The sequence below is a fragment of the Bombus affinis genome, unplaced genomic scaffold (genome assembly GCF_024516045.1).
Source record: "Bombus affinis isolate iyBomAffi1 unplaced genomic scaffold, iyBomAffi1.2 ctg00000070.1, whole genome shotgun sequence".
NCBI classification, from domain to species: Eukaryota; Metazoa; Arthropoda; class Insecta; order Hymenoptera; family Apidae; genus Bombus; species Bombus affinis.
This window is the reverse complement of record NW_026108823.1, coordinates 1119007-1142590: the sequence shown is the minus strand read 5'-3', so window position 1 is coordinate 1142590 and position 23584 is coordinate 1119007. Positions and strand designations below refer to the sequence as shown.

General features: G+C 33.8%; 2 protein-coding genes and 2 long non-coding RNA genes across 10 annotated transcripts in view; 2 read left to right on the top strand and 2 right to left on the bottom strand.

The window, feature by feature from the left end:
- Nucleotides 1–23584, bottom strand: part of LOC126927053 (integral membrane protein DGCR2/IDD-like) — a 386199-nt gene that overhangs the window by 164150 nt on the left and 198465 nt on the right. The gene's annotated exons all lie outside the window — the stretch shown is intronic.
- Nucleotides 1–23584, top strand: part of LOC126927088 (uncharacterized) — a 194852-nt gene that overhangs the window by 128970 nt on the left and 42298 nt on the right. The window lies entirely within an intron of this gene.
- LOC126927080 (uncharacterized) lies at nucleotides 7333–8577 on the bottom strand. The gene is made up of 2 exons (XR_007715134.1): nucleotides 8447–8577; nucleotides 7333–7399 (listed from the first exon to the last, which is right to left on the bottom strand). It is a non-coding gene; the product is annotated as an uncharacterized LOC126927080 (long non-coding RNA).
- On the top strand, nucleotides 8788–10149 carry LOC126927037 (G-patch domain and KOW motifs-containing protein-like). The gene is made up of 4 exons (XM_050743361.1): nucleotides 8788–9150; nucleotides 9261–9618; nucleotides 9698–9801; nucleotides 9911–10149. The coding sequence occupies exons 1-3, from the start codon at nucleotides 9011–9013 to the stop codon at nucleotides 9791–9793; spliced, it is 594 nt and encodes a 197-aa protein (XP_050599318.1). The 5' UTR covers nucleotides 8788–9010; the 3' UTR covers nucleotides 9794–9801; nucleotides 9911–10149.

Below are 23584 nucleotides of genomic sequence, written 5' to 3'. Positions count from 1 at the left end.
CTAATTTAGTCTAAAAAAACAAGTAATTTCGTTATATATTTCCTTTCATAATAAGCCATGGTTGGAATATAGTAGCTGACGAAAATATTCGTATATTTGTAGAAACATTTTAGGGCTGTATTATGCATAACGGCACTATAGAATTAATACTGTAACAGAATTCTACTATCATGGTTATGCTGGTAATATTCGAAACAAATCTGAAAATCTATGTAGATGTTGTAAGATATTCAGTACGAGTACTTTGCATTACTGTTATGTACATAATCACGACAAGATAAGGAAGGTACTGTTCTCTATTGCTCATCGCTACCCGTTACTAGTAGCAACGTACTATGCATATATATCTCGTAAAGATTTTAAATGTAGCCAACGAGACCATTTTTAATATTTGACTATCGTGACCCATTACAGTTTCATCACTTTCGATTAATTGAACACGACCCGCACCTTAAGACTAAAATACACAATATAAGTATGGCACAGAAAATCTTTTAAAATTTACGGACGACTATTTATGGTATTTAAAGGCAGCAAAGATAATAATTAGCTGCGGATTTTCCTCGAATCGTAGCATACAATATGGAATCTGATTATTAAAAATTACAATGGAAATACAGTGGATTTCCATAAGATATTCGTGCTTGTGGCATTTTGGAAATAAATTCTTAACCCAAATGGACGACCTCGATACTCGAGAAATTTTGTGAAGCTGACGTCAATGGCGATATGTACTGTTGTTGTGCTATCATTTCATAGTAAGCTGTATTGATTGCACTTCTATTCACGGAATTGATTTATTCCACACAAAAGTTGACAACAATAATCGAAAAAAGAAAAATATATTACCGCCTTTCACATCAGCATACACAAGCACATAGGATTTCACACGAATATACACACTTGTAAATTCGACGAAACGATCAAATTTAATTATTTTTCGATTTTTCGGGCATCAAGTACTACATCAAACGTTACACATCAAACGTTAAAATACGGCGAGCATACAAAATGTACAAACCACTCTAAATTAATTAACTTTGAACGTTATTGATTAATTAAAAAAACCACTGTTGCGTTGAGTTTTACATTTTAAAAAGTTGTTATCCGTTTTTGCTTTGTTTAAAACTAAAAACAGGACTACGTTCATTGTAAGTCGTAAATATCCCTTTTATTTATTTAAACAAACAGATATTTAAACAAACAATTTATAAATATATAATTTATTTACGTATATTTGTAATATCTGTTTTATAAATTTGTACAACCATTTATCCATTTATCTATTTTATTTGCATATAATTTTTATAGACTTTTTTTTCTTTTCTTTTTTTTTTTTTTAAGAACGAAAAATTGTGATTCTATTTTAAGACATGTCAGGCTGAAGCGATACGCGATATATATTTCTATTCGGATTTCACCATCGTCGTAATCGATGCTATTGGAAACGTTTCACGATAGACGTCTTACAAGCGCTTGCAATGTCCGTCATGTGTAAGGCTCTACCACTGAATCGCGGCTGCCATTTAGTGATTAAGGTCGATCACTTAGAGACGTTAATCCGCCATAATGGTGAGCAATACATCGAAGCCATTATTGAAAGCATAGTTACGCTTTAATTTCATCGATCTTATTCACAAATAGAAGTGTACAAATTATAGGATTTCCAAATATTTAGTTTAGTTAAAAGGAGATATGAAAATGACAGGTATATTCAAAGGATAAAACAGAACCGTACGATTGTAAAGTTTCAAATCATTATAACTATTTAAATTTGAAAAATCCTACTATATTTATACAATATATTTTTATTAAGAATGGAAGAAATTTCGAAAAATACGACAACACTTTTTACTGTCGTCTTGAAGCACACCATATGTTAAGCTTCTTCGTCGTTACAAATTTTATCGCGGATGTAACGAACGTTTCGAACATGTAGCACGCACGCGTCAACGCCTACATTTGGATTTTAAATATATGTTTTATGCATTAAGTGTATTAACTTTCTTGCGCAATTTCTTTCAATTTGTTACGATATGGAGGGTTTAATTACGTTTAAGATATCTATCTGAATCCTTTAAATTCGAAGTTCTTTAAAAAATTACGTTACGTAAAATAATCGTTTTTCCACTTTATTGTATCATAAAATAGTTACTTAAATTCATATTACTTAAAGAATCTTCCTACAGAAAGAATAAAAAAGAATAAAATCCTATATGTTAAATTTTACGTGATTGATGGAATACATAGCGATGACGAGAACTAACTACAGACAACAAGAAACTATTAGCGAAGGCAACTGGTGACTATGAATGTCGTCTCTATAATATGTGGCGACTAAGGAGAACAACTACCAACTACGGATAACAAGTAACAACCAACTGTCTCGTTTCTAAGAGGCAACTAACTTGCAATTATCCTCCTTTGATGGTTTCTGTAGCGTGATATAGGTCTTGAACGTAGTTAAAGAATATGGTCGCTGCTGAATGGCGATTTGACAGCAAAGCGATCCCGCCAGTTCAAAGCTTGACATTACAAGCTACCGAAAACCATTAATCTTGTTATCGAATATCTAGCTTTCAGAAGAACCCTTGTGATATGATATGACGTCATGACATTTTTATGACGAAGACGAACAAACACCGACCTCTAACGAAACAAATTTTTATTAAGTGCCGTATGTGGGTTGCAGGCCGGCCAACCAAGGAAATTTATCGAATGTATAAAGTAAAATATATACGAATATATTCGATATATCATAAAATGCCCGCGTTACATCATCTAACAGCATAAAGAAAGCTAAATTTAAGGAATTAAAAAATTGAAATACCAATTATAAGAGAGTTAATTAAATTCAAACCTATCCTATGGTCCTAACCTAACCTATGGTCTCATAAAGACCTATATTTCCTGGAAATTGATATCGTTCGAATTCTAAATTCTCCTTAGAAAGTATCATAGAGAAAATATGAAACTTGAAAAGTACATCACGCTGATGCCTCGATAAACCGTCGTGTCGATAAATCCATGTGTTCGAGCGATGAATTTTCCCCAAACAACAAAAAACTGAAGGAAAATCTTCTTTGAAGGACGTGACAAGGTAGGGGAAGCGGTAACAATGATCACGCGATAAACTGATGGTGTACGTATAGAACGAGTGTTGCGAGAGAATTATCGAGAAACAAAAAAAGAAAAAATAATCGTCGGCCGGCGCGACTATACGCTGTCGACGGCCAAACAGCGACTGAGACTAACTGAAACGAACTCTGTCGCAGTATGAGCACGGGCTGCGTTCGCGGATCGATCGAACACGTTCTGCGCCTCTCCGCGGCACCGGCGTCAAAGCCACGCCCGATGGCTGCAACGCACTGGTGCACTTGCAACATTAACCACTGGTCCTTCCTTTTTCGTGTGATATTATACCAGCATCTGCGATGCCATTTCAAAGACCGCAATCAAAGCATTAAATGCCAGATTAGAGCGACGCGATAATATTACCCGAATATTCGTCCGTAAATGTTACCGTATAGATGTTTAATTAAGCATTATTATGCTTCGAATAATTTACTATCACATGTTCCACAAGAAAACATATGTTTCACTTTTCCCCGTAGTATGATTGTAATTTATAACAAATATTTATAATTTATAATTTGAAATATTTATAATTCACTGAAAGTATCTTCCTGTCACGATCATAGACGTAAAATTTCAAATTAAAAGTACCAAATTAAAAACATATGGTATCCCGAAACCAAACGTACGACATGGCGAATCACGATGATACGATAAAAATTGATCTATGTCTTGATTTATTCAAACAGAACGAACTTACTCGAACTTTTCCAGAATAAACGATTTATCCGATAATATCCGTCACCAGCTTCTCTTCCTTCAACGGTAACAACTGACACCGAAAGCTCGAGAGACCCGAACGGTGAGACGTACCCAGAAGCAATGCAGTTACCTGGGCAAAGAGTCCCAAAGACCAAGGACGTAGGAAATTTCGAGAAACGGAAATGGAAACTGGAGTGGCGCGTCAATCAGCACTGACGGAAACTAATAAAAATGGAAAAAACCAAACTAATTCGTTTCACAAATTATTAAAACGATATTATTGAAAATTTCACTCGATTTTCTCACTGCACACGTCAATATTTGTCGAAATATCAATATTAAAAAGTTAATAAAAAAAATATCCTCTTTCTTCATACCTGTCTTTCTCCCGGGCGGCGAAGGAATACTAGAATGTTCGAGAACAACGGATACTTTTTGATTTTATCTCGATATCAATTTCAATCTTTCTAAACGAAATATAATCTGAACGATGAAACGTTTGATCAAATAATGTTCTTCGTTCGATGCTAAAGGAAATTGAGAAGAAACATCGAAAATTCGTTAATAATTAAAGAATAATTAATAAAAGAAATTCGTTAATAAAACGAATTTCTTTGTTTCTGTTAGATAATAAACTTGATATACGTATTGGTTTTTAAAATCAATATAGCTAACCAATGGGCACACTTTTAACAAGGGTGATGGAACATACCAAAAATCTTTCAAGATGGTCTTGGCAACGGAAGAGTCGAAAATATGACAATTATGAATGAAAAATTCTAATATTTTACAGCTGGCAACGATAAACAACTCCAGATATTCTCCTAATTAATTTACAACAAATTCGCGTATATGATCGATAGCTGACGTCACTGTGTCCCACAGCCCTTGTAAAACGATAAGAATTTCCTGGAAAAACTTGTAGCCACGAAATGAAAAAGATGATAAAACTTCTAACAAGAGTACTGAGACGAGCAACTTTGTACTTACCCCTTCGGAGTAGGGAACGTGATTAAACGTCCGCGAGTTCGAAACTTTTGTAAGTCACTGCACGGCCGCTGCTTATGGTGGAAATGTAATAGATATAAGTACAGAGCGCGTGAGCGAACTAAAAACGCGATATAGGGGTAAAGAGAGAGACCGTTCCGTCCTTCTCTAATGCCCGCGTACTTGTACCGGAAATGTGTAACAACGGTAAACGAGCGCCGTCAGTGTCCACTAGTGTGCATGCCTGATTAAACAAGGACAGAAAATGCTTATATACAGCCTTCTCTTTCTATTTCCATGTCGCATCCATCTTACTATACAGTAGACAGGATTCGACTATTCCATCATTATATTCGCACACTGCTTACGTGTGAACTAACATTGCCATGACAACAAATCGTTCGTCTCCTGTTTGATGCTCAATTTTCAACGGAGTTGAAGGGAAACTTTATAAGAGAAAGGAAGTGACGGATTGTCTCAAAGTAATAAACGAAAATTCTCGTAACTATCGAAAAACGATAGTCAATACAAGGATATCATTATCACATTTAAAACTATTACAATGAACGGTGATTTATCGCTGCAAGGTACCACAAATAAGATATCTCATAATTTGCGAAAAGAGGTAAGGAATATTCTAGATTTTAGACTTTGGAACTTCCATGACAGTCATGAGTGTGTTTTGTCATTGATTTGCCATATTGCGTTTTTCACAATTGTTGTTCATTTTTTGTGATATTTTACACTCGCACATAGTATCTATGATTTTTTCTTTCGATAATTCTTATAATTATTGTCAATAATTAATTATTTATAACCATTTACGCTGTATTATATATCATTAAGATTTATCTTTGCACGTATCAAGATAGTAGATAACAAAATTATGTTTATATATTTATATTATGTGTATATATTTAGATATCTTCTTAGTTGCAATTTTTTCGAATAATATCGGCGACCAATCGAAATAGAAATTAGTGCGGAAAGAGGGGAAGGAACCAAAATTTGAAAATCGACATCGGTAACTCAGTAGTTATAGAGTAACTCAATCGATAACGTAGATTAACTAGTTATAAATGAAAATATATTTAAATTCAAACTTTAAAAATTAGAAATTAAAAAGCAGAAGGCAAAAAATTATCGCCGAGGATTTATATAATAATAAATAGACAGTACATTCTTTTTGTCTGTCTTACCTAGAAATAAAACAGTTAATTGATGATTATCGTATAGTGTGTACTCATAGCATAAAATTTGTTCAATGAATTAAAAATTATATTTTTTAGATATGTAGACATTAGCGATGTATTAATCCGGGAAGCTCGTCTACCTCGGAAATATCGAGTCTGCGACAACGTCGATTTGGAAATTATTCTTACAGAATATGAAAATTATTATTACAAGATGAAATTCCAAAAATATCCTATATTGTGCAAGAAAATAACTGAAAAGGAAATAAAGACGAGGGAAATGACAAATGCGAACAAAGTGTAAGAATTTAAATTATTTAACACTATTCAACGTTCTCAACGTATTCAACGTATCGATTACGATATCATTCAATCTTTGAAGAAGTAGTAAAACGTGTCAAATCTGTTAGCAAACAAACGAGAAGTGAGTCTGTATCTGGGTCTGTGAAAGGGAGGAATGCACAACAGAAGATGAGGGGTGATGCTACGGATGATATTAATCTCGCAATGACAGTGACATCAATTTTCGCCAATGAAAGCGATGAATCTTCATCAGAAGAGGAGAGCTATTTAACATCTTAATGGAACAATCCACGCAATCAAAGATATCAAAATAGGCTCAGAAGCTTTATATAGACAATCTGGAATTATGGAAGATTATTGAAGACATTTCATGCGTAAGTTATTTTCGATTAATATACGTATTGTAAATACTGATTTCAGTAAAGCTTTAAATAACGAATTACATAACATTTACGGAAATTAATACGGAGATTATGCGCCATTTCATCTTTGTATTGTCGCAGGAAATCATACTAACAAAATTAAATGTATATTGGGACAACATCGTAGGCCTAGAGGAATGTAAATCTGCTATTAAGGAGGCCATTGTGTATCTCCTCAAGTACCTTATCTTTTTTAAAGGCCCATTTTCTCCCTGGAAAGGTATTCTGCTATACAAGCAATTACGAAATAAGGAAGACGATGTTGGCGAAGGCAGTCGCAACAGAATGCCAATGCACCTTTTTTAACATAACGGCCAGCTCATTGGTGAGCAAATGGAGAGGTGATTCCGAGAAGTATATCCGTGTAAGTTGATTTCCTTTGTCTATGAAGAAGAGATTCTGGAATATATCTATCATATATAATAATAATCATATATAACTAGAATAGTTGTTTGGAAAACGAAATGATATTACGTTCGTGATGAAACAATGAATTTAAGGAATTTTGAATATAATATTTAATAAATAATAAATACATTTGTTAAACTGAACAGGTTTTATTTGAACTTGCCTATAATTTTTCGCCTACAATTATTTTTATCGATGAGATTGACTGGATAGGCACAAATAAAGGAGTAAACTGTACATTGTCTGAACCTGCAAAGAGATTCAGATCAGAACTTCTTTCTAGATTGGATGGATTAGTATCTAACGAAAATTCTAATGTAGTTCTTTTGGCTGTAACTAATTGCCCTTGCTATGTATATCACGCTATTTCAATGTTTTCTAAGTAGAAAATATCTTAATATCATAATTATTCATTATCTTAATCTTAATTATTGTGTTGTGCGGAATATTCCTTTGTTATTATTAATATAACAGAACAATAATATTTATTGTAAATATATTATTAGGGACATTGATGCAGCTTTACGCAGATGCCTTGAAAAGAAAATATACGAATCATTACCAAATGAAGTTACTCGACTTGGTATGTTCAAATTATACCTTAGCAACCAGTTATTAGAGAATATGGATATTGTAAACCACATAATAAAATCTACTGAAAAATATTCTTGCGTGGATATAAAATTGCTTTGTAAGCAAGCATGGCTGCTAGAAATAAGTCCAATATGGGAAAAACTTGAAAAAAAAAGAAACATCTGTTACGACTTTGAAATATGAATTAAAGAATTATGAAATAATAGCAAAATTGTTAAAAAACAATGTCACCTACAGTTACGGATGTGGATAGATATGAAGCGTGGAATAAATATGTATGCCATAAGAACATATTTTAAAAAATATAAATGCTTATCATATAAAAATATAAAAATATAAAAATATAAAAATATAAAAATATAAATGGTTATAAATTATTAATATAATTATCGTTCGAAAAATTGTTCGTGTGCGTGCATTTATGTGTGCGCACGGGCTATAAACAAGTTTGAAATATTCGTTCTACATATATACGTGGTATACATATTCCCTTATAATATATAATATGTGTAATCTGAGTGGTAATATATCCACGTATTACATATGTGTTAGTGTATTTTATCGATAATCTGTCTTTTATTTCCTCTTATCTTATTGACGCATGTAAGGGCGCGTATATGCGCCGGGAAAAAGCTATGGTTATATATGGGATTGTTAACAAATAAAAATTAATCTAGGTGTTATTAAAGAAATTTGTTTCACCTTCTAAACTTTTTGATGATTGGTTTACTTTGAATATTTTGCATATTTTTGCATATCATGAGCATTTTGTACATTTCTATACATTCAAATTTTTTATGAATATAAAATGATCCGCACTACTATCTACTTCATAGTATACTCTATACGTTTAAAATGCTCCATTAGAAGCTTAAATCTATCAAAATACAGCTCCTAGGGAAATGTGAATTTTCACATGAACACATAATATCGATTTTCTCATTGAAACGTATAGGCAGGTATATACTAGCATAAGCCACCTTCGGCATTTGGCCGTATGGTGCAGCACTAGCTTTGTAACATAGAAAACCATAGGCGTCAGTTCTTCTTGTTTCCTCTTTGATATATGTTTACTTTAATGTCACTTATTCAGGCGCTTGATACATTGTCGGAATGAAATTTTAGTAATGTGCAAGTAATTTTGAGTAGATTAATAAAGTATAATAAGATATTAGATTCATGTACATAGATTCAAGTGACATCAATCTTTATGTCTAGTATATACATGTGTATTGATCTATAAGTCAGTGTTAAAATAACAAATAAATGGCAGAAGAAGGAAAGAAGATTTCCTTCGGTTTTGCGAAATCTATTAAGAAACCTGTGTTAAAAAATGCTATTCCACAAGAAAAAAAGAAAGTTGATTGCATTGAATGCCTTGATGAGAAAGGTATTAAAGTAATAGGGTGAGTTCAAAAAGTAAAATTTATAATCAAGAAACATATAACCACAACCTAACCTATAAAAATCACCAATAGCGGAATATATATATTTGAAAACAATTTTTTTATTTCAGTGAGGAAGAAAAAAAAGATGAACCTCTAATTATTCCATTACTAGGTTCAAAAACCTGGCATGATAGAATTCTTAATAAAATAGATGCAGACATTTTCCTTCCGAAGGCAGATAAGGAAAAGGTAGGAGACGCTAGTGTTAACGAGGCAAAATCAAAGCTATCTAATGGAAAAACATCGCCAATAATATCAATAAAGAAAGAGCCAGTTGAAGATAGTGAAAATAAAGTTGTTACTTTAGAAGAGCAAGCGACAAAAGAAATCATTGAGGAACTTAAGTCAAAGAATAAATATGAAACTAAAACAAATGATTTAACTTTACCTTTAGTAGAAGATGAATCATTAAGAGGCAAAGAACAGGTACGTTATCAACATATTGATGTGCAATGCACAGATGTATTACATTTGCATATTATAAATATCGTTTTGTATTTTTCAGTCTACGTTAGAAGATTATGAAAAAATTCCTATTGATGCCTTTGGTGTAGCAATGTTAAGGGGAATGGGATGGCAACCAGGAAAGGGAATTGGTTGAAATGAAAAGTATGAATTTTACTCTGGATTAAATTAATTATATGTATTTATCACTTATTGGAAAGTAAACAGAGAACATCATTTTTTATTTCACAATCGTTTATTCTAACTATTACAGATTAGTAGCAGCTGTCATACCAGAATTACGACCAAAAGGTATGGGTCTTGGAGCAGACAAAGTAGCATTGCAGAAGAAAAATACAGATTCCAAAAAAGAAGAGGAAGAAGTTAAAATCGAGAAAGGAACATTTGTGAAAATTATAGCTGGAAAACAAAGTAATAATTATGGTCAAATAGAAGGATTCGATGATGATGCAGGAAGGCTCATAATAAAACTAGCTCTTGGTGGAAATATAATATCTGTAAATGAATTTATGGTACAGCCAGTGACTAAATCAGAATATTCTAAGAACTCAAAAGTTCAAAGTTAATATGAAGTGTTAGTTTTTCATTAAGGGACATTTAAGAAAATAAATTTGAATTGACATATACATATAAAGACATAATCGGACATGTAGAAAAACTAATTCAAGAGTACCTGTAAGTGTGTTGTTGCATGCAATTTTTTAAAGGTCCCTTCTAATTTTATATAAAATATGATAAATGTAGATCGGTCCGTCGTGTCCAGTAGTTGGGTGACTAGTGGGTTGTGGTGGTTGTTGACTCTTGTGTTATATCTGCTTCTGGACTTGTGTATTTCATCTTTGACTGTAGGTATCTTGAGGTCACGGTGGATTGTTTCGTTGGTAACATACCAGGGTGCATTTGATAGGGATCTTAGCGTTTTCGATTGGAAGCGTTGGAGTATTTCAATGTTGGAATTACTTGCTGTTCCCCATAGTTTGATTTCGTAGGTCCAGACAGGTTTTATTGCGGCCTTGTAGAGGATTATTTTGTTCTGTATGTTTAGTTTGGAGCGTCGGCCCGTGAACCAATAGAATTTTCTTAATTTTTCCTTTAGTTGCTTTGTTTTTTCTGAGATATGTTTTTTCCAAGTTAGCCTCCTGTCCAGGGTCATGACCAGGTATCTTACGGAGTCCTTGCTTGGGATTATTGTGTTGTTAATGGTGACCTGGGGGCAGGTTTGTTTTCGGAGCGTGAAGGTTACATGAGAGGATTTTTTTTCGTTTATTTTGAAACCCCATTTTTGGAACCACTTTTCCATGGTGTCGATACTTCGCTGGAGAGTGGATGAGGCAATTGCCGGGTCTGCGTGGGTAGCTAATAGTGCTGTGTCGTCGGCAAATGTTGCTATTGTTACCTCGTTTGATATAGGTAAGTCGGCAGTGTTGATGGAGAACAGTAGGGGTCCGAGGACACTACCTTGGGGTATGCCGGATTCTATTGGGAATGTTGCGGAAGTGGCGCCTAGACATTTAACTATGAATTGTCTGTTGGTTAGGTAGGATTTTAAGATGGAGTAGTATGGATGGGGTTGGATCTTTTTGAGCTTGTAGAGTAGCCCTTTATGCCATACTTTGTCGAATGCCTGTTGGATGTCTAGGAATACCGCTGAGCAGTATTTTTTCTTTTCAAGGGTTTGGCTGATCATGTGGGTTATGCGGTGGATTTGCTCTACTGTTGAGTGTTGTTTTCGGAAGCCGAATTGGTGGTCTGGGAGTGTTTTCAATTCTTCTAGGAGTGGAAGGAGACGATTCGTGAGCATCCTCTCGAATAGTTTAGACAGGGTAGGTAAAAGACTGATTGGGCGATAGGAGCTGGTTTCATATATTGGTTTACCGGGTTCAGGGATGAGGGTGATCAGTGAGATTTTCCAAGCCTTGGGAAAGTGTTGAAGGCGGAGGATAGCGTTAAAGATTGATGCGATGAGTGCAATCCCTTTTATCGGAAGTTCCTTGATTGTTTTATTTCCTATTAGGTCGTGACCTGCTGCTTTCTTGGGGTTTAGGCGACTGATTGCTTCTATGATCTCTGAAGAAGTGAAGGGTTCAATAGGAGGGGACATTTGGAAGGGAGTGTGCAGATATTCGGTAACGTCCGCTGCAGCTATGGAGGAATGTAGTTGGAATACTTCAGTCAAGTGTTTGGCAAATAGGTTGGCTTTTTCTATAGGGCTACGCGCCCATCCACTCTGCGGATGGCGGCTTGGAGGTATTATTTGTGGGAGACGCGTGTGTTTCCTGGAGGCCTTCCATAGTGAGTAGTTGGAGTCGGCTGTGGGGGACAAGCTGGCGAGATATTTGTGAAAACGGTCATTATTGTAGTTTTTTTTATAGTTTTGGATAGTTTTCTAGTTGCGTTGTTTAGTTTGCGTTTGTCCTCCGGTGTTCTATGGATCTGTCATATCCTTCTTAGTCTACGTTTTTCTGCTATTTTTTTTAATATGTACTGGGGGTATTCGTGATTGCTGATGGACGTTTTTGCCGGTGTGGAGAAGCGGATAGCGTTTATTATGCTCGTGTTTAGGTATTCCGTGGCTGCTTCGATTTCTTCATTGGTTTTTAGTGAAGTTGAGGCTGAAGTTGTGTGTGTAAAGACTTCTCTAAAGAGCTGCCAGTTGGTGTGTTGGTTATGTATGGAGCCATTACGTGTATTCTCGATGATAGTTGAACTGACTGTTACTATCACGGGGGATTGATCAGAGGAGAGATCAGCCGAGGAATTGATTTGGACGTGTCTTGACGAGATATTTTTTTTTAATGAGGAAATCAAGGAGATCGGGTATTTTGTTTGTGTCGGTGGGCCAGTGTGTGGGTTCGTATGTGGTAAGGTAGTTGAGGTTGTTGGTTATTATGCTGTTGAGGAGGTTTTTGCCTCCTACTGTAACCAGTCTGCTGCCCCATTGGGTGTGTTTGGCGTTGTAGTCTCCTCCAGCTATGAATCTATTGCCCAGGGTGTCCAGGAAGTCGTCAAAGTCTTCTTTGGCGATGGAGTGTCTGGGAGGGCAGTATACAGCTGAAGTGGTGATTGTACCATGACAGTCTTCTATTGCTACGTTTGTTGCTTGGAGGTAGTCTTTCTGGAATGGTGGAAGTTCGTAGTGCTTAATGTTTGATTTGATTATGATTCCGGTGCCGCCGTGGGCCTTTCCGCTGGGGTGTTGGGTATGGTAGAACTTGTATCCGTTTATGTTCAGGTAGTTTTTGTCGGTGAAGTGGGTTTCAGTTATGAGCATTATGTCGATTTGCTGGTGTTTTAGGAAGAGTTCTAGGTCAAGTTTGCGTTGCGCTAGACCGTTGGCATTCCACAGAGCTGTGCGTCTTGGTTTTATTTTGCGTCGGGGCGTATTAATTTATCCGATGTGGATACACCGTTTTTTTGTTGTTTTTAGATACAAGTGACGAGAAATTATGAAATGATATTTTAAATTTAAACTGATTTCATTCATTGATTTATTGTAGCGACAATGGTAACTTGTTTAAATAAAGATTTTGTAAATAAAATATTTAAGGTCTAAAATAATAAATAAACACATGTGAAAACATTAAAGCTGTTATCCTTATTCATGGTCTTGTTGGAACGTGTTTAACGAGCGTAACGTAGGCGTGAAAACGAAAACGTTGAGACTCTTGTGGCGTAAAAAGACTGAATTCCTCATAAAAATACAAGAAACGAGAGGAAACGTGCACATAGTTTATTCTCGACCTTGGATACATAAAACCAAAAAAAAAAGAAAAAGAAAAAGGAACAAAAATTTTTATTGGTTATTTACCGAAACTCATTGTATCATTTTTATTACTCTATATAAAACGTAGAATCATATACTGACGAATGTTATTTCGAATTTCTAACTTCAGAACGATAATTACATATTTGAAATTACCAATAAGTGGTAGTAGCATTAAAAATATGGAATATTCAACGAGATGAAATATAGGTAAAGTATTTAAAAGAAAAAAGATTGAAACGTTCGATGTAAAACGATGAAATTAAATGATTTGATTTGAAAACTTGATTCGGTTTAATAATTCGATGAAAAAAGTATTCATCCTATGAAAAAAGAATTCATGTTCCTGTCGATATATCAACGACGTGCGCCGTTACTTCCCACTGCTCTGCCATTCAAATGCAATACTCGAATATACATGGCGAAAGAAATGGAAATTGAGCAATTTAAGGGAACGAATTACTCTCGCGTCCACGTAACTTCAAAATGTTTCACGTGTCCGTGTTTGCGAAACGAAATTCGTCGTTGTCCAACTAACACGCTTGCAGATGCTACGTTCACTTTGTTGCATATAGGGCTTAAATATATGAACAAATAGAACGGCGCAACTGTCACTAGCGTAATTTTTAAAGTGAATTAATGCATAATCTCGTCATCTACGTTTGACCATGATTATGGCAGTGATCATTGTTATATACGAATCTTCGTGCAATATATGTGAAAATTCGTGGTTGTCCAATTAACACGCTTGCAGATGCTACGTTCACTTTGTTGCATATAGGGCTTAAATATATGAACAAATAGAACGGCGCAACTGTCACTAGCGTAATTTTTAAAGTGAATTAATGCATAATCTCGTCATCTACGTTTGACCATGATTATGGCAGTGATCATTGTTATATACGAATCTTCGTGCAATATATGTGAAAATTCGTGGTTGTCCAATTAACACGCTTGCTGATGCTACGTTCACTTTGTTGCATATAGGGCTTAAATATATGAACAAATAGTACTGCGCAAGTGTCACTAGCGTAATCTTAACGTGTTAAAGTGAATCAATACATAACTTCGTCATCTACGTTTGTCCATGACTACGGCAGTGGTCATTGATATATGTGAAGCTTCGAGGAGTAGATGTGAAAATTCGTCGTTGTCCGGTTAACACGCTTGCAGATGCTCCGTTCACTTTGTTCCATATAGGGCTCAAATATGTGAACAAATTGAATGGAGCAACTGTCATTAGCGTAATTTTAACGCGTTAAAATAAATTAATGTATAATTTCGTCATTTACGTTTGATCTACGTTTTTTCATCTACGTCATCTACGGCACCTACGCGAATCTTATTGATTACGTCTTTGGCAGTGTTCGTTGCTATAAATGAAACTTAATAGTTGTTGAAACCGCTCGAAAGTCGTGTTCCTAAATCATTCCCTCGTCTCGTATCGTGTTCATCAAATGGAAAAGGAGATTGTGTTTTAATGAAATCGCTTGTTACTATCAATCTTGCTGTGTCACTCGCATAGGAGAAGAAAGCGAGGAAGGAGAAAAAAATTAAGGTAAGGTCATCAATGAGCAAAATGTTTAATGTACATTAAAATTGAGTCCGTTGCAACCCTCGTGACTTTTAAAATTCCATACGTATATTGTTATACGTAACATTGCCATATTAAATATATTCGATCAAATATTCAATCTCGTTCCCTGAAAGCTGTTCCTGGATATCTGGTTGGATACTTTACGCACGGAAATAGAGAGTGTTAACAGTAACAAACCCTCTATGTAGTGTTTTTGCTTTGCTCTTTTGATCAGGTAGATGACATTTTGCTTCGAAAAACGGATATATATACCACGGATATGCACATACAGAGTATGTGTATCGATATACACATTGATATACACCTTTGTACAAAGTGTCAAAAAAGTATTTATCGCGGTATTTTTTTCAAGCCATTCTACACCTTCGATTTGATGAAAATTGGTTAAATAAGTGTAACGCAAAATTGATCTTGACCACAATTTTCAGTGTCAAATTGTTTTTCTATTGCATCATATAGTGCTCATTAGAAAGGAAAGTTCCGTTGTTTTAGAAAAAATGTTTGAAATTTCATTAATACTTAGATTGATTTTATTCATATTTTAAGGTCAAATATGGAATACAATAACATCAATACTAATATCTACTTTTTTGTGCGAATTACTTTATATTTCAATCTTCCTTGATACGCCGTGACAAGCAAAAGTGTAAACACAGCCCGTTGATTTTATGTAAAAAGCGAATGTCGAAGGTATAATGAGAAAAGAGCATTATTTGACCATTCCACAAAATAATTTACCTAAATAGTAGTTAATTCTATTGGATATAATAAACGTGAAGTAGTACTAGTGGACGAAATACCTATGTTGAAACCTTGATTCGACGAGTATAATTAATGTGCAAAACTGTAAACATGGTTTGAGATATCCATTTTTGTAAAATGTTTTGTACATTATTAATGTTAATGAAAATTAACTATTACATTTCGTTAATAATAACTTGTAGTTACTGTTACCTAATCTTTACCGATCACTTGAGAAATTAGTCTTTTACATTTATGTGTTTACTTTTTTCGCTCGTCACTGTACATGTTTAAGTCAGATATGAAATATCTGGCGTATTCCAGCGGCTTTGATTAAATCTAAGATGTTGATATCCTTAATATTGAGAATGTTGTTGGAAACTATTATGCTGCGGTCTACCATTCGTTTTTGCCTATATATACCACGGAACAAAGGATAATTTTCACCGAATTCATCCAGAGCATATTTTCTAAGTTTTACTGTATATGATTACGCCCATTATATTATATTATGTTATTACGATGTTATCTAATTAATTGTTGTCTATTTATTTTGATACTTATATTAACCATTATTTATAACATAATATACTAAATACAATTAGTATACACAATTAGTATAGGGATTAGTATAAGAAATTTTAAACAGCTTTTTTCAAAAGAACGAATCATTTACGATCCAGGGGTTTTCTGAAACTTTCGTTTCTCGTGATGAGTACTTTATGATGCAATAAAAAATTTTGTCTGAAAATTATACTCAAGATCAATTTCATGATCCATTTTCTCTAACAGATCTCCATCTTTCACAGCTATAACAAATAATTTTTTGACACTCTATACATTTAACATCGATTATAATTCTGATAATTGAAACACCGAACATTAATGTGTTTATTCACTACGCCAACACAGATAACAATTAACATTGATATATAATATATATTTGACGATATATATCTGAAAGAATAGAAATTTCATTTAATCGACTATATGACCATACTCGGTTAAGTACCAACAACGACTATCTATCAACCTTATCTTACTTCCTCAAAGATATAGAAAGACTTTAAAAATTTCAGCCATGTGATTTGGTCCTTTAAAATTTAGAAGTAATATAACGATAAAATACCATCAAAACCTTTAAATTTAACGCACGAAAACATGTCTTCTTTGCTAATGGCGTACTATAAATATAAATATTTGAATAAATATTGCGAATTTCATATTGCTAAAAGATTTATACTATTCGTTCGTAAATAATCGTCGGATCTATATTTAAGTTGAAACTGTTGCATTAGATCTCTTTTCTTACTTAAAATTATTTGGATTGGTAACTTGGATGTAACATGTAATTTGTTCTTCCTTTATAAATAGTGTACAGAAGATACCAATTCAGAGAAATGGAAGGAAAGTCTAAAAGCAAAGAAAATCTACAGGAAGATAAAACGTTCGAGCCTTGCCAGGCTATATAAGATGCTAAATAATTTCATTTTGACAATGGTCCTACATCCTACTATGCATAAATTTAATATTAATATCAGCAGGTTTCATGCCAAGTATTACATCTAACGTATAAGCACGAGCCCTGGTTTTAAATGCCTTATAGTAACACCGAAAAGATTGTTCAGTTGGATGTCTGACTCAACATCAATATTTTACTTAGAAGATAATACGTCGAGAGCATGTTGGTGGATGGAATGGGAGATGAATGAAGGCCTACTTCTGTAAAATACGTAAAATGGTAGTGGGAATGAATTTTGGCGCTTGGGGACAGAAAAAGAGCTGACTGATACTGTCATACAGCTGAATTTATAAAATTTTGAAAATCGATGTAACCTTTGAACTTTATCGTATTCTGTTTCATAGCACAAATTATTCTTCCCGAAATGTACGTTTAGTGTTATAATATATTTGACCAACGGTTCTCAAATACTAGTTTTGCAAAAGCAATGGTGGAATTGGAGCAATTCTTTCTTCTTTCATTCTTTGAATGACCTGGATTTTCGAGTAGTCTAGTGACGCTTGATCCGTACAATTAATCGATTTCTTTTTATTACACAAGTGCAAGAGATTCCGCGTTGGACGCCGATGTTGCGAGTTCGAATGCCTGGATGAGGTTGGCACTGAGTATTGGTCCGAATCTAATGTGGTTATCGTCGATGATTCACCTAAACTTGAAAAACATAGTGTATTGTGGACGCTGAGCTTAGTGATGGCAATTGTAATATTTTAATTTTTTTTATTCTATATTTTCGACTTCTTTTTTCGAGTAGAATCACCAATTTTCCGCCTGTACTATCAATTACCACCCAGCCTGTATGACAAAATTCTATTTTAAACTCCAAACTCGCCACGAGTGGCTATTTTGTTTACGAAATTAAACGAATTTAATAAATGAAATGGCAAGGAAGGAACTACAAGTGACCGTCAAACTATTTTTCTGCTTGAAAAGTAATTCGCAAAGTAATATAAAATAATACTACTGATTTGTGTCTCTTTCAGAATTTTTTCTTAATCACTTGTTTTTTTCCCTTCAAATTTATTATTTATTATTTATTCGGTGTCACGAAAACCGATTAAATATTAAATATCTTAAATATAGATTGAAATGAAAGCTTGTCAGTTCTCGTTCAGTTGTCACTTCAAAGTTGTTAGTTCAAAGGTTCTGGTACATCATAAAGCAAGGGATCAAATCTTTAACTTATTACAAATTAAATCTTTTATTGTAATTACGAAAATTATGAAAGTACCAAGGGAAACAAGTAGGGAACATGAACTGCTCAACGAACCAAAGAACGGCTCAGTGACAAAATTAATACAGTAAGGATCGCAAATATTACAACATTACACTCTTACATCACATAATAGTCCTCTATACAAAAGATATATAGCGAATCGACTTTTCACAACGATAAGAATCAACAGAACCAATTAAGACCAGGCGAAACTCTCATAAGATAAGATATAGATAGATAAGAAATAAATTTAATAGTAAACACGTAGGTGAAACACTTGCTGAAATTTGCATCACTCGACACGAGTGAACCGTTCGGAAGGAAAACGCGTTCAGCCCCCAAGGCTGTGGAATTGGGATCACTTAATTAACTCCGTTTGAATCTATCTTGAATTAATTCTCGTTTAACGACCTGTGCGTATTCAACATCATATCATTCAACCAAGGCAAAGGTGTAGATGGTATTATAAGCTTTGAAACGAGCGTATAGGACGAGAGAAATTGATCAAAAAATTGAGTTGAGCCCTTTGAAGTTAGGAAAAACATACTTTGATGTTTTGTTTAAAGGAGAGATATTGAGCTGTGCAAAAATTGTATAGGTTCTCTGAAGGTAAATAAGATTTTGTTGCTGAGTAAATAAACGAGATTTCAAGTTTCTCTTGAATATTGGAAATTTAAAGGTTTTGATGGTATTTTATCGTTATATTACTTCTAAATTTTAAAGGACCAAATCACATGGCTGAAATTTTTAAAGTCTTTCTATATCTTTGAGGAAGTAAGATAAGGTTGATAGATAGTCGTTGTTGGTACTTAACCGAGTATGGTCATATAGTCGATTAAATGAAATTTCTATTCTTTCAGATATATATCGTCAAATATATATTATATATCAATGTTAATTGTTATCTGTGTTGGCGTAGTGAAAAAACACATTGATGTTCGGTGTTTCAATTATCAGAATTATAATCGATGTTAAATGTATAGAGTGTCAAAAAATTATTTGTTATAGCTGTGGAAGATGGAGATCTGTTAGAGAAAATGGATCATGAAATTGATCTTGAGTATAATTTTCAGACAAAATTTTTTATTGCATCATAAAGTACTCATCACGAGAAACGAAAGTTTCAGAAAACATACTTTTTGCTTCAAATAATTAAGATAAAATTTAGATACGGGGCTTTCAGCTTATGAAAGTCGAAGAGAAGATATATATTCCATTTGGTCATATTCTATTTAAATTCGTAACTACTCGTTCCATTTACGTTATTAATAAAACATTTTTATCGACAAGCTACCTAACAGAAAGACCTTCTTGTCACTCTAAATTACCTCAAAAGAAAATCCCTTGTCAAACATACCATGTTTCTCGTACGAAAATCCAAAAAAGATTTTCCAAAAAGATATATTCAGTGAACCATGATTCGTGACTGGTGAGCTTGAAAAGAGATGAAGCGTTGAAGCGTCAAAGTTGATATTCCACCAAGCTCTCGACCCTTCTATCTCAATAATCCTGATCAAAATTCGAATGAACTACCCAACGAAACGATCACCGTTTTCTATAGAATCTCTTATGCATTCTTCATTAAGGAATCGTCAGATTTTATCCCATTACGTTCTTCCATCACAATCTTCGTAATGATGAATAAAAAAATAAAAGCTTTTAAAACCCGACAGCGCTGTCATTTTCTAAAAACGTCGTCTTTATACTCCTGATGGCCACGAGCACATCCGACTACCAAATATAAAATGCATTGTGAGTGTGTCATCAGCATAATTTTCGTGAAAGGAGCAATTATTCTTGATAACTATAATTTGTAACATAGATTAAAATCGCTGATTTGATCCCTCTGATATTGTTGTCTTATGAGAGTTTCGCCTGGTCTTAATTGGTTCTGTTGATTCTTATCGTTGTGAAAAGTCGATTCGTTATATATATCTTTTGTACAGAGAAATATTATGTGATGTAAGAGTGTAATGTTGTAATATTTGTGATCCTTACTTTATTAATTTTGTCACTGAGCCGTTCTTTGGTTCGTTGAGCAGTTCATGTTCCCTACTTGTTTCCCTTGGTACTTTCATAAGTTTCGCAATTACAATAAAAGATTTAATTTGTAATAAGTTAAAGATTTGATCCCTTGCTTTATGATGTACGAGAACCTTTGAACTAACAACTTTGAAGTGACAACTGAACGAGAACTGACAAGCTTTCATTTCAATCTATATTTAAGATATTTAATATTTAATCGGTTTTCGTGACACCGAATAAATAATAAATAATAAATTTGAAGGGAAAAAGCACCGAATAAATAATAAATAATAAATTTGAAGGGAAAAAACAAGAGATTAAGAAAAAATTCTGAAAAATTCTGACACAAATCAGTAGTATTATTTTATATTACTTTGCGAATTACTTTTCAAGCATAAAAATAGTTTGACGATCACTTGTAGTTCCTTCCTTGCCATTTCATTTATTAAATTCGTTTAATTTCGTAAACAAAATAGCCACTAGTGGCGAGTTTGGTGTTTAAAATAGAATTTTGTCATACAGGCTGATTGGTAATTGATAGTACAAGCGGAAAATTGATGATTCTACTCGAAAAAAGAAGTCGAAAATATAGAATAAAAGAAATTAAAATATTACAATTGCCATCACTAAGCTCAGCGTCCACAATACACTATGTTTTTCAAGTTTAGGTGAACCATCGACGATAACCACATCAGATCCGGACCAATACTCAGTGCCAACCTCATCCAGGCATTCGAACTCGCAACATCGGCGTCCAACGCGGAATCTCTTGCACTTGTGTAATAAAAAGAAATCGATTAATTGTACGGATCAAGCGTCACTAGACTACTCGAAAATCCAGGTCATTCAAAGAATAAAAGAAGAAAGAATTGCTCCAATTCCACCATTGCTTTAGCAAAACTAGTATTTGAGAACCATTGGTCAAATATATTATAACACTAAACGTACATTTCGGGAACAATAATTTGTGCTACGAAACAGAATACGATAAAGTTCAAAGGTTACATCGATTTTCAAAATTTTATAAATTCAGGTGTATGACAGTATCAGTCAGCTCTTTTTCTGTCCCCAAGCGCCAAAATTCATTCCGACTACCATTTTACGTATTTTACAGAAGTAAGCCTTCATTCATCTCCCATTCCATCCACCAACATGCTCTCGACGTATTATCTTCTAAGTAAAATATTGATGTTGAGCCAGACATCCAACTGAATAATCTTTTCGGTGTTACTATAAGGTATTTAAAACCAGGGTTTGTGCTTATACGTTAGATGTAATACTTGGCATGAAACCTGCTTATATTGATATTAAATTTATGCATAGTAGGATGTTGGACCATTGTCAAAATGAAATTACTTAACATCCTATATAGCCTGGCAAGGCTGGAACGTTTTATCTTCCTGTAGATTTTCTTTGCTTTTAGACTTTCCTTCCATTTCTTTGAATTGGTATCTTCTGTACACTATTTATAAAGGAAGAATAAATTACAAGTTACATCCAAATTACCAATCCAAATAATTTTAAGTAAGAAAAGAGATCTAATGCAGCAGTTTCAACTTAAATATAGATCCGACGATTATTTACGAGCAAATAGTATAAATCTTTTAGCAATATGAAATTCGCAATATTTATTCAAATATTTATATTTATAGTACGCCATTAGCAAAGAAGATATGTTTGCGTGCGTTATCGATTTTACGCTTTTGCCATGCAAACATGGAAATTGCGATTCAAAATTGAATTTGCACTGGAAACGGTTGACGTTACGACATCAATAACATATTTCAAAAACACTGATGATATCATACGGAATCAGAGAGATTCTATGAGAAGTTAAACGCATAATCATCCTATTGTAAATAACAGGAACAGAAAGTACACAAGGAATAATACAGAATCATCCTATCATCCTATCCTACTATACAAGATTGCTTTGATTCGAGCTCAAACATAGGGAAATCTGAAAGAATTTTTCGCAGAATTTCCTTCCCCTTTGAATTGGCTTTTATACAAAACGACATTAACTTTTCAGGGAAATACCTATAGAGTGTGACGATCTATGATTTTAAATAGAGGGGTATATCTGAAAAGAGGTGGATGTAAAACGTAGCATATAAAACGTAGATCAAATCTTTATTCAAGGATTTCTTCTCTTCGCAGAGAATCAGGTTTTCAAGAACGATCGAATATGTATGCACTTGATTTACATGTGAAGTTGTCATTAAAAATATTGTTGCGTTTAAAAAGATAAATATTGATTTAAATTTAATGAAATTGTTAGTCCAATTGTTTTAAGCTTAAAGATATGTAGGTGTCACATTTATATATTGAAAACCTGGGAGCGGCATTAATTAACAAACCTAGACACGCGCACACGTACTTTAAAACCATGCTTGAAAATCGATATTCCCTGAAACAATGCATCGTTCTGCGCTTCCAATTTATTTTCGCACGAAGAATCAGTCCATTCATCGTTGCCGTCACCATCGCTACTGTAATCTATATTACTCGAATAAATTCTATATCTTGATTGGAAAATCGCATATTTTAACGAACTTTCTGTGTTTTTTTTTATGATTTTAATTGGCAATTTCCGAAATTGAACTATAGCTTGAGAATAAACCGATAATATTTGAGGGTATATATACATACATCATGTTTTTGATGGGTTTTGTAGTAAAATAATTGTAGAAAAAGCAAACTTTTTAAGAACAAATTACCATATTCGAGTAATAAATTATAGAAAATTACCAATGTAATTTAAAACTTAAAAAGAAGAATCTATTACACGTAATAAAGAGAAGGACTTGTTCACGAACGGTAATTCAACAAATACAGTCGTTGCAGAAACATAGTTTTACAAGGGAGAAGAATCTCTCTAGGAACTCGATGATGTCACGTCAAGCGAAAATTCAATAAAGTGATTACTAACCGTATTACCAGCGGCAATCGTGTTGCGGCAATTCGTAAATAAGTTAGTCGTCTATTTGGAGAAACGTCGCTGGCAATATCGTCACATTTTAATTACGTCAGCGCTATCAATTGGTCTTGGAAGAAAGTTTTCCA